At 50.3% G+C, this 15,329-nt stretch overlaps 5 protein-coding genes across 5 annotated transcripts; 2 read left to right on the top strand and 3 right to left on the bottom strand.

Moving 5' to 3' along the window:
- Nucleotides 1–148: 148 nt before the first annotated feature.
- Nucleotides 149–759, top strand: AO090005000264 (uncharacterized protein; the record flags this gene model as incomplete). The annotated part of the gene is made up of 4 exons (XM_023234186.1): nt 149–395; nt 471–496; nt 556–627; nt 700–759. The coding sequence occupies 4 exons, from the start codon at nt 149–151 to the stop codon at nt 757–759; spliced, it is 405 nt and encodes a 134-aa protein (XP_023088882.1).
- Nucleotides 760–1,020: 261 nt separating this feature from the next.
- On the top strand, nt 1,021–1,764 carry AO090005000265 (40S ribosomal protein uS15; the record flags this gene model as incomplete). The annotated part of the gene is made up of 4 exons (XM_001817300.3): nt 1,021–1,108; nt 1,161–1,274; nt 1,333–1,365; nt 1,544–1,764. The coding sequence occupies 4 exons, from the start codon at nt 1,021–1,023 to the stop codon at nt 1,762–1,764; spliced, it is 456 nt and encodes a 151-aa protein (XP_001817352.1).
- Nucleotides 1,765–2,138: 374 nt separating this feature from the next.
- AO090005000266 (fanconi-associated nuclease 1) lies at nt 2,139–4,680 on the bottom strand (the record flags this gene model as incomplete). Its single annotated transcript, XM_001817301.3, has 3 exons — nt 2,139–2,648; nt 2,706–4,119; nt 4,175–4,680. The coding sequence occupies 3 exons, from the start codon at nt 4,678–4,680 to the stop codon at nt 2,139–2,141; spliced, it is 2,430 nt and encodes an 809-aa protein (XP_001817353.1).
- A 4,737-nt stretch (nt 4,681–9,417) lies between these two features.
- On the bottom strand, nt 9,418–10,583 carry AO090005000269 (RNA recognition motif domain-containing protein; the record flags this gene model as incomplete). Its single annotated transcript, XM_023234185.1, has 4 exons — nt 9,418–9,863; nt 9,910–10,256; nt 10,355–10,457; nt 10,544–10,583. 4 exons carry the CDS (start codon nt 10,581–10,583, stop codon nt 9,418–9,420), a joined length of 936 nt encoding a protein of 311 aa, XP_023088883.1.
- Nucleotides 10,584–11,433: 850 nt separating this feature from the next.
- AO090005000270 (putative PHD finger domain protein) lies at nt 11,434–15,040 on the bottom strand (the record flags this gene model as incomplete). Its single annotated transcript, XM_001817303.3, has 2 exons — nt 11,434–12,520; nt 12,573–15,040. The coding sequence occupies 2 exons, from the start codon at nt 15,038–15,040 to the stop codon at nt 11,434–11,436; spliced, it is 3,555 nt and encodes a 1,184-aa protein (XP_001817355.1).
- Between the last annotated feature and the right edge of the window lie 289 nt (nt 15,041–15,329).

Raw genomic sequence — 15,329 nt, 5'->3', positions numbered from 1 at the left:
CCAGCGGAGCTCTGAGAGAATTTTTCAACAGCGGTGTGATGTTCCTGCATCGGTGGTCGTCGCGCACAATCATTCTCCGCTTCTTTACGCCAATATGTGGGTATGCTGATGTCTGCTTCTTTTTTTACGGGGGGCAACTCGTCATGAAATGGAGCGCGACTCCAACTCGCTTGTCAACGAGGTCCTTCGACATAGCCTTGCGCTGTGCCGTCCTGAGAAGCTCCTCATCGTCATGATTCCCGCGATAAGGGAAAATCGTAAGGACTGGGTAACACGCCAGCGCTTTAAAAAGCTACAAAGTACAGCCCAGGATGTGATATCACCACGAGCATGTATCGCGACTCTGCGGAAATCGCAGACTACGGATGAAGGCACATATAACGACACAGACAACAGTACTCAAAGAATGAGATGTTCTTTCATTGAATTTTATTTGACCTAACAACCACATTCCTCCGTGGGATCCAAAGTTGTGAAGATTTCTAGACATCCACGAGTCAGCAATTGCTTGAATAAACCACTGACCAACACGTAGAGTAGTAACAGCTTTTTCAGAAGTCCATTCCATTCATTGAGCAGGTTACGAGAACCCGCCCTAAAATAAGAGGTACCAGAAAAAATAAAAAGGTTGTGTTTCATCATATAAAGCTGCAAAACTGGAGAGACATGAGGACACTAACCTGTGAGTATAACCTGAAGAGTGACACTGTTAGAGAAAAGGCCGGAAATGAAGTCGCAAAGAGCAGCATTAAGCTCTGAGTCGCAAACTCGGCGAAAAGCAGGTGAGGAAACAAACCGGAACCAGCAAAGAAAAGAAAAGAAAAGGCTGCCAGATGAGCCTTAATTTAAGCGAGGCGTACCCGCACCACGTGACCCCACAAACCCACCACCCGCGCACACCGCCTTGAGGCCTCAGTTTCATCTTCTACACGATCTTCAACTTCGAATAAATTTCACTCTATCCCGCGCAGCTCAACACCGTCGTCGACAACTAATCCGACAAAACCACCTTCATTCAAAATGGGTCGTCTTCACTCCAAGGGAAAGGGCATTGCGTCCTCCGCTCTGCCTTACTCTCGCTCTGCTCCCTCCTGGCTCAAGACCACCCGTGAGTACCGTCTTCGCAGAGGGAAATTCGCATGATACTGATTCCATTCCAGCTGAGCAGGTTGTCGACCAGATCTGCAAGCTCGCCAAGAAGGGTGCTACCCCCTCCCAGATTGGTGTTGTCCTCCGTGACTCCCACGGTATTGCCCAGGTCAAGCACGTCACCGGTATGTTCAGACTCCTCATGGTTGATATCGGGAGCAATCTCTAACAGTTCACGAATAGGTAACAAGATCCTCCGTATCTTGAAGTCCAGCGGTACGCCAATCCCCCTCCCCCCCACACCCAGATGAGAAGGAAATGGTCGAACGCGAGTCGAGAGTAGCTTTCCCCCCAGGGAAATCTGCGCCTTGACCCGTTCCCATATTCCTCATCGTAAAAAAAAAAATATTATGCCTCTGCTTGGTCAAACATGGCTGACAGAGTGATTTTTCAGGCCTCGCCCCCGAGCTCCCCGAGGATCTGTACCACCTCATCAAGAAGGCTGTTGCCGTCCGCAAGCACCTTGAGCGCAACCGCAAGGACAAGGACTCCAAGTTCCGTCTCATTCTCATCGAGTCCCGTATCCACCGTCTGTCTCGTTACTACAAGTCCGTCGGTGTCCTGCCCCCCACCTGGCGTTACGAGTCCGCTACCGCCTCCACCCTCGTTGCTTAAGTGGTTTTCCTCACTTGTGCTGGGTGTTGGTGTGTTGGCGCGGATAGGTCTTTCGAATTGGTCTCTTACCCTGAGAATGGGTGGGTTTTTAGTCATCTAGTGTTTGTTTTACAGGCATTAGGTGGTGATGGATTATATCTGTCGTCGACAACAAAATAAAATTTCATGACCAATCTTTTTCTTGGTAGATGTTGTAGATAGTTGTTCTGTGTTGGTAGTATGTAGGATGTGTATATTCTTATATACCATGCTCACAAGCCCTGTTATGTGTGTCTGGTCTCTATTCGTCACCTTCAAAATACCTTGTCTACTCCATATGTATGGTATGTCAACATCTACAACCCATCTACACCAATATATACACCAGTAGATAACTATACATATCTCACCTCCCTAGCAACCGCATTACAAAGCTCAACCCTCACCCCAGCACCCCCAAGAACATGAATCCACAATCGCTGTGTATCACTCAAGCGATCATTCTCACTCTTCACCTCGACAAACATCACCTCCCGACTCTCCACCCGCCACAGAAACAGATCCGGAATCCCACCCCCACGCTGCTGATACTCCTGCGCCAGGACCTTGCAGATGGCCGCGAGGGCCTCGCCGCGGAAGCACCTCACGATGTCGACGAGGTCATCCAGCTCAAAGGTCCAATCGATGCCGATAGCACAGGGCTGGCGAGGTGCTTCACGAGCGTGAACAGCACGGAGGATACGTTCAGACTCGCCGTTGGTGATCTCCACCAGACGATGATTGATCTCCGAGGCGCGAGTAGCGTAGAAAGAGTCCGTATGGAGATCTAAGGGACAGGTTTGGAAAGGCGTCTGAAAAACATTCGGGACGTAGGTGAAGAGGATGTCGTAGAAGAGATAGCCGAACTGGAACATAATCAGATCAATCTCTACTTCGTTTCACACGGAAAAGAAACAACTCACCAGAGTCCGAACAATCCCTCCCTCAGAATGATATCCCTTCCATCCCTGATCCCGATACCAACTCAAACACATACTTTCCACCCGACACTCCCCACCATCCCTTTCATCAACCCAAACAGTCGCTCTCCCCCGTCTAGACATATCCTCCTGCGCAAGCGTATCCTCACGCTCAATACGAATACCCTCGACCGTCCGTTCCTCCGGCCTAGCCAACATAACATGACTAAAATCATGCTGCTCCCGTTTAACCACCTTAAGCGCCCTCTCAAGCTTCATAATCCGCTTCTGCAAATCATAATGGTAAATCAAATGGCAATCCGGATCCTGAAGACCCTCCTCACACGTCTGCAACGCAATCCGTCTCCAATGTTTCCGTTGCGCGTCCTCGCTGCGTCCTTCCCACGACATCAGATTCCACATATAGTGTTCCTCCAGGAGTGCTTTCCGCTGATACCACGACCCCCGCCGCGCAGCATGGAACAGTCGCTGACCCAGTAACTCACACAGAAGCCGATGCTCCTCTTTATACTCCTTGAACCTGCCTAGCGGGTAAAGTCCCTTGTGGATAATCCGCGTGTAGACCCACGCAGGCGAGAAGCGTCGTAAGTAAGCCCCCTCCCCACACTCATAGACACTATCTTCCTTTTGCTGCTCTTGCTGGCAGAGCTTCTTCCACCGGGGATACACTTTATAAGCATGATCCCGGACTTGGGTTAACAATTCCACCGTCGGCGTACCACTGAACTCCAGAATATGATCTATATCAAACTGCGTCCGCAACGCAGACTCAAATTCCAGCAGAAAAGCCCTCGACGGGGAAATCGAGCTCGACCGACAAACGACATACTCCGGGAAATTCCTCCGCGAGATCTTCGCCAGGATGATAGTGGTGAGGGATTTCTCCGTCCATTCCGTCGAGCGATAAAAGACGAGATGGACGCGCTCGAAGAGTTCCCTCGGCGCAGTAGCGAGGCGGATACAATCCCCTGTGTAGTCGAGGATCTTCTGGGTGAAGTGGGTGTCGCGGTTGGCGGATGCTTTGTTGGTGCTGGTGGTGGTCCAGTCGAGGCCGGTTTGTTGTTGGCTGGCGCGGTGGAGGGCGGTTAGAAGGTCTTTTTTGCTTTTGCCTTGCACTTTGGCGTCTTTGGCAAGGGTTTTGAGTTCGTCTAGTAGGAGGAGGGAGCTGGCTTCTTCTAGGGTGGTGATTTGGTCTGTTTTGTCGGCGAAGTGAAACTTGGTGCCTAGTTTGGGGGTGTTGGGGTGGGGTGAGGTTGCGGGGGGTGAGTTTATGGGGAGGGTACGGGTGCGTTGGAGGTCGTTTACGGCGCTTGTGAGGTCTGAGATGTCGGAGTAGTAGCCTAGTCGGTTGATCCGGTGCCAGGCTGAGGTCTTTCGGAGGAAGAGTCGCACGTATCTGTTTCTGTTAGTATGTGACTAGATTGTTCAATCTGTGGTTGGACTTAACTTACAGATACTGTGATTCATACGATAACTCCTTCCACTGCTTGAAGACCTCCATCTCAGCATCGTCGAATAGATGCGCCTCCTCATCTAGCACAGTTTCCAGCGCTAGATTGAATGCATCCACGTAAATAGAGCTCTTCCCCTTCCGCCACTTGCCATCCTGCAGCCGTTCCCGTAGCCCGGGCTCTTCCTCGTGATCTGGGATGGACTGAGAGGCTTCATATTCCTCGATTGCATGGCTATCCGTATCGATAGCGGGCAGTGAAGACTCGAGTTCCGTCTGGCTTCCAGGAAAGGGAAGTTCACCTCCCTCTGGCTCTTGGCCTAGATACGATGTACTCGCAGTGTCCTCCACATCTGGGTTAACCAAAGGCGTCTCCGGTATCTCTAACCCATCTTTCCGGCCAGTAACAGCATCGCTGAGACCAGTAGCGTCGTCCGTATCATCCGCCGTAGTTTTTCTGCGCTTGACCGACGGCCGCAGGGTGTCCCAGTAGTCCAGCAGGGACATGCTGCCAGGGCGTACTTATCAACATGAGAGTCACCAAAAAGAAATCCCCAAGAAACCCTTATCTACGACCTAACGCCAACATCCAAATGGCGAGACGCGCGATCCACGACCCTCGACACGAGATCACATGACCTTAATTGAAAACCCATCAGTTTGACCTGTTTGCACACCAAACCAATCAGCATGCAGAACAAGCAATAAGCAATACAGCCCAGAATCAAACAATCAAACCCCCTCAGTGACAACTGCAAGCCCTACCTACTCTTTCTTATAAGACAAGACATAGAGAATCCAAGATCCCACCCACCAACAGCACAAGTACTATAAATGGATCAAACAATGGCTGACGCCCCAGTGAGTGAAGAAGCCCCAATCCAATCCAGTCCTTGTCTACGCACATACCATGCCAATCCCCACTGTGGAGAGCTCCCGCCACAAGGTCGATTTGTTTAATGTTCGAAGGAGAAAGCTCCATAAATACTCTTTACTTAACGTCGTTCTTTTCATCTGTCGTTTTACCCTATACATTACCCTTCTGTTGCTTTTCCCGGGTTACCGGAATTTGATAGTCAATCCAATTGATCACACCCAATACATACCTCCCCCAAACTCAAACGTCATAACCCAACGGAATCCCGACTGGAAACGTGAGCTCACCCAAGAAAAAAAAAATTAACCCAGTCCCCCATCCCACCTCCAAACACCAAAGACACTCCCTCGACAACCGAAAAACAATCTATCATGGCCAACGATTCCACCCCCAATACCGCAGCGGCCAATACCCCGACCGGCGAACCTACACCCACTACCCAGCTCCGGCCCGGCGGTGCCCCGGCCCGAGTCTACATGAACGAGAAGATCGTCCCGTATCTCCTGGAGGGGATGAAGCATGTTACGAAGGAGCAGTAAGTGATATGCCTTGCCGGGGTTGTTTACTTGTGTATTCAATGACCGGGGAATTGAAGTGGCTAACTGGGGTATGGAATTAGACCACAAAACCCGCTCCGTGTACTTGGCGAATTCCTTATTCAGAAGAGTAATGAGGTGGAGGGGGCCAAGTCGCCTGAATAGATCTTTGAGGGTCTTATAATTGAGAGATTGGGTTGAGTTGAGATATAGGGGATTGCGTGTTTTCTGTTCTCCTGAGGGGGGGATATTGCGATATTGCGCGCCGGTCGATTCATCCTACCTCGTCTTATCCTCGAGAAACAGTGGATGTTGTGTTTTTACCGGGGTAGCCTGCCATACACTCTATAGCTGGACAGGACCGATGGACTGGGATTGGGCATGGGAGACTTGAAAGGCTGCGTCTCTTGCTGCGCAGATTCGGGACTTGACTTTGGGGATAGTTCGTTTGCGGTGTTTTTTCTTTGGGTTAGGGATTTTATGATACCATTTTTTAACGCTATACGTTTTGAATGTAAGAGAATGGAGGATTGTCTATGTTATCTATATTCTCTAGATTATCTAAATTGACTTTGATGGATCGGTGTGTGGGGTGATTGGTTGGTGGTACTCATTCGTTCCTTTGACACGCTAACCTGAGCTTATAGTCTTATACAGTACAAATACCCCCTCCGCCTCCCACATTCTCTTTCCAACTTTTGTCCTATCTTCAGTATCTCACAAACATTTCCCAATCTTCCCAAAATGTCCGTCACGCTCTCCGTTAAGTGAGTTCTATACGCTGCAACATCCTCTGTTCTCCTGCTAACTCACCTCCAGCAATCTCGCCGTGTCCACCGATGACCGAACCCTCAAGGTGTTCTTTGAAAATTACGGCAATGTGGAAGATGCTGTGCGTCCCCCTCCTCTTGCGTGCTCCTTCTCTCTTCATGATGCTAATTACCGGTAGGTCGTCATGAAGGACCCTAAAACCCGCCTCAGCCGTGGCTTCGGTTTCGTGACCTTCTCGTCCGACGAGGAGGCCAAAGTCGCCATCAATTGTCTAAACAACACGGAATGAGTCCCAAACAATTCCCCTTGCCCCTCAGCCTTCAATCTATAGACTAAATGTTCCCAGACTTGATGGCAGCACCATCCGTGTACACTACCGGGGCCAGTAAGGGCCTTGCCCCTCCACCCCTCCTCATAATCAGTGCTTCGGGTGTATTTCCCCGTCTATCAGTGACTGGCTTTGCCAATCTTTGGTTTTTTTATGGCGGCTTCTCCTGTGGATGAAGAGACTCGCGGAGTTCGGATTTCTATGTGTGGTGCGGGTTTTCCTGCTAGAATAAACCGACTACGGCAGGTCTTTTCGAACCTTTAAACCAGTATTATGAATGAACAATCGTCTCTATTCGCTATGACGCCCCGAGCAATGGAGATATGCGATATGTAATTCCCTCTCCAAGCCCCCCCCTGCCCGGCCCCCAACCTGCAGGTCACATATCAAATATCGGGCCCATCGGTCCAATGCCTAGAGTAGCAGTGTAGTTAGATAATACCAGTGTATCAGACTAGAACCTATTCTCGACAAGAAGATAGGCTGAACTGTACAGAAGAGAGACCAACAAGAAAAAGGAAACGTCGGTCATGAACGGTAAAGAGATCAACTCAGGAATCACATATATTTCGCAATTTCGTATAAATTACAGGCCTTGAAGTGTCCATATCGTATCCATATCGTTAAATGCATCGCCTATTCTAGCTAGCGGTCTTCGAAAAGGGGCTATGGGCAGTCATCCTATCAGGACTCTCACGCAGTCCGGATTTATTTCCCGGGAGTCAAGTCGGAAGAGGATGGAGGTATAACTGAATTCGAGTACTGCTGTATGGGATTCAAATGGAGATCAGTTCCGGTTAGAATTTCTCTTATGTATATGGGGTGCCTTGTGATATAAAGAGCGTTGCGATTTCCCGGATTTATAGAAGATTGGTCACTTTCTATCGCTTATAGTATACCTAATACTTGATATATATAAATTAGTAAACCCGACGGCTTCAAAGGCAAGATCTTAGTAGCAAAAAAAATAATTACAAAAAGTAAGGTTTCATTTTATAAATATTAATTAAATCATTTATAAAGTAGACCCTTAACTTTTATATATCTATAAAGTTATATAGATTCTGAATAATACCTTACGTAGACTAGGTATAAAGAGTAAGTTACTGGGGAGAATAACCTATCTTTAATATATATTATATATTACACTATTTCACAACCTCACCCCTGATTCATTGAATGGCACTAGGGTTAAGGAACCACTATTCCTTCATTAGACATACTACTAGGGAGTGTGTTAAGGGATGATTATATATTAATCAAGGGTGTTCCTCGCCCTTACGTCATGGACTACCTAGACTAAGCGTGATCAGGTAAGAGGATTATATGGTTCAACTTATTAGCAGCTATTCCAACTCCTACTCTAAACTAACAACCCGCCCCTAGGATCAGCTCAAGTTCAAAACCCTCGTTGACAGTGACATATGATACTGGCAAAATATGACCGTTGCTGTACCTACCTTGATCGACCTCTAGCTTGTCAGACTAATCAGGAAACCCCGAGTGAACAGATAATCGACCAGCAGAATCGTCTCTATTCCTACAAAACGGATAGTATACACCCTATACTCTAGACCATGGAATGACACGAACCCAAGCGCTTCCCCATAAAAAGCATGGTTCTGTCTGTTAGTGACTTGGCAAAACAACAAGTAACATGTCACGGCTGGTCGACAGCACCACGCAATGGAGATCGTCGGACTCCGTGAATCAAGACGAAGTAAAGAAACAATACTGGATTATGGGGACCGTTTCTGAATGGGAAGATGGGACTCCTTTTCCACGTGTTAGCTCGGTTCGCGATACCATCTTACCTACCTCGGCAGGCCAACAGGCCATCAACAGTCGTAGTTGGTGGAACCCCAGGCTGTTGATAAGATGGCTGCTGCAATTACGTCGACATGGCTCTCTCCCGCTCGTTCTAGACGCGTACACTTCGCTCGTACTGGCGATACTACAAGCACGCAAGCAACACGATGGCGGAACTGGCGGATCATGGCCGAACTCCGTTCAACTGCTTGTGTCCTCAGGAGGCGTAAAGAGAAATTGTGCATGGCATGATAGATATTATGTCTTTTGCTTCTGGCCGTATACAGATCGAACAGTCGTTACGTAGAAAATGTTGAATAAGACGCAACAAGGCGAACAAGCTGACTAGCGAGATAACGACCAATTTCCGGAAGAGTTGCAATGTAGAAGTGCTGAGACCCATCTGATAATCCGAGGAATTACAACGTTAAGGTAAATATCATGTCTTTTCCTTCCCTGCCGCCAATTTGTCCGGTGTTTCGAGCGAATCAACAAAAGAAAAATCCAGCTAGCGACCGCAGACCGACGACAACAAGAGTAACTTGTTCTTCCCTTTTTTTTCTTTCTTTTTTTCTCTTTTGGTTTTCTGACAGGGTTAAGATGGTCGCATAACTGATGGCGTACCGAATGTCGCCGAGATGACAAGTAGTAATAGCGCAGACGACTTTTTCCGATGAAATCAAGAACAACATAAACCGACATTCCACCGTGGACCGTCGAGCTCATTCCCCATAGGCAGCGGGTATTGAATTAAGAAACCATTCCAAGGAATGTGGATGGGCGTTGGAATGTCACACAAAACAAGGACAGGGGGTAACAAAAGAAACGAAAAGGGGAAGCCTAGACAGAGACTAGAGACGGGGGAAAAGAATTACGTGCCATGACCCTGATTTTTAATCGTCGATAACTGCCCAACCCTGCACCTACCTGCTACCATATCGGTCTTCACGAGGTTCATACGAGCGACCGCCACCGCCACCGCCGCCGCCGGAATAAGCCTCACGAGGAGGAGGAGGAGCACCACCATGGCTGTAACTAGGAGGGTTAGCATCGCGATCATAATAGCCACGGCGCTCTTCGCGGCGGTCATCGCGGCGTTCATCGCGACTGTACCGGTCTTCCCGTCCTCCCGAAGCATAACGATCGATTCCACGGTAGCTACCGTAGTCGTCCCGGTAGTCACGGCGGTAATCCCGGTAGTCACCGCGGCCTTCACCACGGCCGCCATAGTCGCGGCGGTCACTGTAAGAGTCGTAGCGGCCATAGCGGTAGTCGTCGTTGCGGCGCCAGCTGCCTCCGTAAGGGGCACGTCGGTCGTCGTAGCGGTCACTACGTCCGCCGCGGCCACCGCCCCGGAAGTCTGCAAATGCTGTGAGTCGTTTGATGTTACTGATCCGGGCTCAGGAGTTACTGACCACGCTTGGGGGGTCCAAAGTATTTGCCGGGGGTCGGGGTGCGAGGGCGGCTACGACGAGCCTTCTCAATGCTGAGAGTACGGCCCTCGATGACCTCACCCTGCAAACCTTCCTTGGCAGCGTCGGCTTGTTCCGCAGTCACCATTTTGACGAATCCGAAGCCACGAGATTCCTTGGTGTGAGGGTCGACCATGATCGAGCAGCTCTCGACATCACCATATTTCTCGAAAAGACGCGAAATGTCGGACTCGGTCAGACGGGGGTGAATGCCGGTGACGAAAAGGTTGGAGCCAGTGTTGACCGCACCCTCCTCATCCTCAAGAGGCTTACGCGGTTCGATAGGAGCCCTAGAGAGAGAATGGCGAGTTAGTTGCGTTTTCTTCTTTTTCTTCTCAGATTCGAATAACGCCCAGCACGTGGCGAAGTTTCTGGTCATGCGACATACCGGTCATCGGCGCGACCATTGGGAGAGCGGCTACGGGCGCGGTCGGTACGAGGCTCATCGCGAGGAGATGCGCTGCGTTCGTCGCGAGAGAAGCGAGGCTCGTCTAACGCGTGTGCAAGTAGACGGATCAGTATTGCTGTGGTGTTCCCAGGGTGATGCCGAAGATGCTGATGTAACCATCGAACCTACCGTCATAGCGACCGTTTTCGTGATCATACTCTGTGGACATATTGACGGAGATTATCGAACAACTAGAGATTGGTTGGTAAAGAGAGCGGTTATATGACAGGGAAAGGAACGCGTCGCACGTCGAAAATTTGTTGATGGGAAAATGATGCAGAAAATTCAAGCACCCACACTGGTCTGATTAGGAAGAAGAATAATCACCAATATAGGGGAGAAGAATTAATCAAATCCTCAGAAATGAGGAAGAACAAGGAAAAGAATAAGAAGGGGGGAGGGAAAGAAAAGAAGAAGAGGGATGAATGGTTGGTTGGGAGAGGGATGGATGAATGATGAAAGAAGGGGGAAGAAAGCAGTTCGTTCACTTGCCCGTCGAAGGTCCAAGTCACCGAATTCCAGACCTTTTACGGCAAGCGGCTCTTGTGGGTGGAGCGCCAAGACCCGGCTGTTTGTTATGATCACTTCCTCCGGAGATACATAGATAGGAGTGAATCTTCCTGGCCATTCACTAGAAATCAAATAATAAATACAATAGACTACACTCTCACACGGGATTAACGCTTAGAATCCTCAGTTGCAGTAGTCCATTCAGTCGTAGATCAACCTAACTAACTACAGTCCCGACGACCCCCATCCTCAATGCTATCAGTGCAAGAAAACGAACATCTCAAGATTCATTCATCGTAGTAGACGCAAAAGCACAGGGAACATGTGAAATCAACAAGATGCAAGAGAAGAAAAGGGGGGGGGGACGCCGTAATCCGATCCGCGCCAGAAGCCTGAACACAAACATGATAGAAGCAAAAAAAAGTATTAAAGAGAGAAAGGAGAAGAAGAGGTTGAAGAAAGAAGAAATAAAAAAAAAAAAGACTCAAACGGGGAATCGCTTCAATCATCTATTTAAATCCGCGCCAGCGCCGCCGGGTTCGATACACCTTGACGGCCTGCTCCGGTGCAGCATCCGGTCTAGTGTCGGTGGATCCCTCGATGGCAGTGCCCATCTCCCCTTCGAGTTCATCGTCGACTAGGTCTTTCAGCTCATCCTCGTCAAGCTCACTGAGTTCTTCACTCATCCCGCGCATGACGTCCCGGCCCGTCCATCGCTCTTCATGGATAGTGGTGCCCACGGGATCGAATGGTTGCATATACCACTGGATACCACCTTGTGCTAAAGGTAGCTGTTGGTCTCCCTTGAAGCTGGGAGGGGGTGTCAACGGCTCTTTCTGTGGTTCAGTAGGTTGATCGGCGGGTCCTAGATCGTTCTCTTCTGATTTGTCTGAGACTCCATTTGGAACTGGTGGTGCGTCAAGAGTAGTAGACGTTGCATTGGCAGACGGGTTCTCTTGCTTATCAGATTCATGCTCTACCGCCGGAGTGGCTACCATAGCCCCGGGGGCTTCCTGAGACTGAGATACTGAAGCACCATCGGGAGCTTGGGCTTGGTCTGCATCTGGCATAGCGCTATCAATGGACTGTTGGGGTATAGCGGTAACTTCGGCGCCATCAGAGGGCTCCGACTTAGCAGTGACCTCAACATCTCCATTGACCTTTTCAGCATTCTCAAGGGGAACCTCTCGTTTTCCCTGCCCCTCATCACCAGCCGCCAGAGACTCGGCTTGTGAGCCCCTTCGCGACATAACGCTGTTCTCGAGCATAAGATCCAACTCCTTAAGCTCCTGTTCGAAGGGCTTACGATTCAACTCGCTCTCTTTCTTGATCGCTTCCTCCAGGGCAGGCTGAATGAATTTGATAATGCGCTTGGCCAGTTTCCGTTTCTCGCGTTGCTCTAGGCTGAGCTCCGGAGCGCGGCCGCTGATCTGCATTTGAAGCTCGGCGGTGTCCCCAGCGGGCTGGACTCCAATCTCCGAGGTGAACACGCGAGCAAGATCAGCGGAGAAGGCAGAAACGGATGTGTACCGGCGCTCTTCCAGCTTGGTGCGTATCGAGACCAACCCCTGTCTGAAGATGCCCTTGCCGTCAAGTCTGTATCGACATCAGTAACAATCCCAAAGTAGTTAGAGGAAAAGACACTCACCCTTGAGCTTTTTCAAAAATAGGCCACAGCAAGGGGAATATAGGGAAGTAGACAGTGTCCACAATGCTCCGAAGAGTTTCGGCATCCTTCAACTTCTCCCTCTCACGTTTCTTGACCTCATCGCACATCGTTCTCAACCGATCGAGATCGTGATATAGTCGTTCACCAAACTCAATACGGCGTTGGAGCCGCTTTCCTCCGGCAGCTCCCATCGCGACGTAGTCTCGCCTGGTCATTTCCATAGAGGAGAAGGTTTCTAATTGTAGCTGCAAACGCTTCAGCAATGCAGCGCCCCTCCTGGCTTCGCGTTTTAGTGTCCAGTACTTGCACGCATCCTCTGCATATTGCTTTCTCTGACGCACACCGAAGCGCTGGAGAGAGGCTGCGACGGCATTTAGGACAACGTGCGGTATTACGGGAGCGCCAGACGGCAGTTTCCAGATAGTCTTGGGTACAGTAGGCCTTTTTCTTTTATTCCCGCCAACCGTAAGCGTAATGCGTGGCGTATGAGTCCGTAGTGCCTCATCGTCCCCATGCTCATACCCGAGGGGTTGTGACGGCTCTAGAGCTAGTGCGGCAGCTTGACTATCACCCCATCGTCGGCCTTGCATAGTATTACGATAAAATTCTATAGCTTCAGCGGTAGCAGCGTCTGTCCCATGTTCCCGACGCCACTCGGGAGGAACATGTTTGTCACAGAATGCTTTGAGCAGGTGAGTATCCATGACTGCGGGAGATCCGTGACCAGACTTCATCTTCAGATAGAGCTGAGCCCGTCGGGCACAAGTCACATGGAATGCAACAAAACAGTTCTTGTTGCTGCACTGGATCGATGCACCCATTCGCTGCCGGCAAATATAGCAGTGAAGTTTCCAGCGGCTCCTGGGTACTTTTTCAATATCGGTGATCGGCTCCATCAGCGACGGATTGCCTATAGACACTTCAGGGATCCATATAGCGCAAAGCAAATGAGACCACTTCGAAGTGGTAGTCTGTTTGAAGGCACCTTCGGTGTTGGGACAGAAGATGCAGTTGACGGCTCCTCTCCCGACCAGCTGGCACTTACGACACAGCCATTGGCCCTCGGGGATGAACGGCACGCCGTAACACTCCTGGTGTACCGCCAGGTCGCACCCATCGCAGAAGACGATAGCATTGGAGTTTTCACAATCACCATCATCGCAAATTGCACATTTGCTGTCTTGATCCTCTCCAGGCCCCGTGGTTTCGCCATTGACAGCAGCGGCAGAGCTTGAACGAGGTCGTTGTGTCTGAGGAGGTTTTGGGTTTGGTTTTGGGATGCGCTTTTCGAGCGCATGCCATTCTTTCTCAATCTTTGTCATGGTAATTTCAAAGACAGCGGGTTTAATAGGCTCCAACTGATCCTCCCTCCGCTTAGCATTGTAGTCCTCCAGCCACTTTTCGTCCTGCTCATCCATGTCATATTCTACTCTCCCAACAGACGTGTTGGGCTCCTCCTCAGTTCCAACGGGATTGACGGCATCGAGATCGTCCTCCTGCGGTGCCTCAGTTACCCGTATCAGTCGACGATCGTGGCGAAGGAAAAGATCACTCTCCTGATATCCGACACTTGCCATTGTCCGGTCAACATAGTTTTGTTGGCCCACCCCTGGGTGGTCGTAGAAAACAAATGGATCTCGTAGTCGAAATGAGGGTTTAGGGAGGGTTAGCCTCTCACGGGGGTTTGGACCAGGAGGTGGAACAACTTTTGGTTGTGGTGTAATTCCGAGGGCGTTTAGAATTGCCTCAGGACGGCGGGGAGGGCGCCCTGGCCGGCGTTTGATAGGTGTAGGAGACGTGCCATTGGCATGAGCTCGGATAAGTTCAGCTAATGGGTCTTTGTCATTGCTGAGATTGAGGCCATTCGGAGAGAGGATATGGGCCACATGCGCAGATGGAGCTGGCTTGTCCACTTCCTCCGCAGGGAAGACGACAAACTTCGTTTCAATATCCAGGTCAGGGTGAAACTCTTCCCACCCTCGCTCTTCCCGTGGCTTATACCCATCCCCCTGTTGTAAAGCGAGAGCAGCCGCGGTCGAGGAGCCGAAGCGGCCGCCCCGATTTTGGCTTTTGTCTCTTGTGAGACGCGCAGATGGTGGTGTCGTTGGGACGGGAGGTGGGGGTGGAGGGAGCTGCATGGGTTGGGCTTCAGCTTCTCGTGCATGGCGGGTTCGGGGGGTAGAGTTGCGTGCAACTGGCGACGGTTTGGCTGGTTTGGGGGGTCTGGCAGGTTTCGCCGGTTTAGGTGGTTTCGTCTCTCGCACATCAAGCTCGATGTATCTGCCTCCACCGCCCGGTCCACCAGGGACGTATTTCCGCTTTTTGAGGGGTGGTCCGTCGCCGGGAGTAGCGTTTGAGTTCTGGGTGCCTTTCAGCACCGCTTTGGATTGGGTCTTAGGCGGCCTTCCGGGGGATGACCGATATTTATTCGAAGTTAATGGCGCCATTACTGTGGTCGGAAAACAGCGCTCAGCCAGTTGTGGATGAAATGGTGTACAAAAAGAATGGATGTTGATTAATGTCGTTGAGCTTGTCGCTCAGCCTCACGTTGCAATCAAACAGAGTCTCGCGGCGCCGCGTAGCATAAGGAAACCGGGTCAAGTAAAGGAGAAATGCCAATCATGACTCAATAGCAACCGGAAAATGCATAAAATCGCAAAGAAATGAAGGGCAGCGGTGTCACAGCCATCGGCGGCGAAGGGAAGACGCGAAAGCGAGGAGTGTCCGTTATCTCAC

The sequence above is a fragment of the Aspergillus oryzae genome, chromosome 1 (genome assembly GCF_000184455.2).
Source record: "Aspergillus oryzae RIB40 DNA, chromosome 1".
Taxonomy (NCBI): domain Eukaryota; kingdom Fungi; phylum Ascomycota; class Eurotiomycetes; order Eurotiales; family Aspergillaceae; genus Aspergillus; species Aspergillus oryzae.
This window is presented reverse-complemented; position numbering and strand designations above follow the sequence as displayed.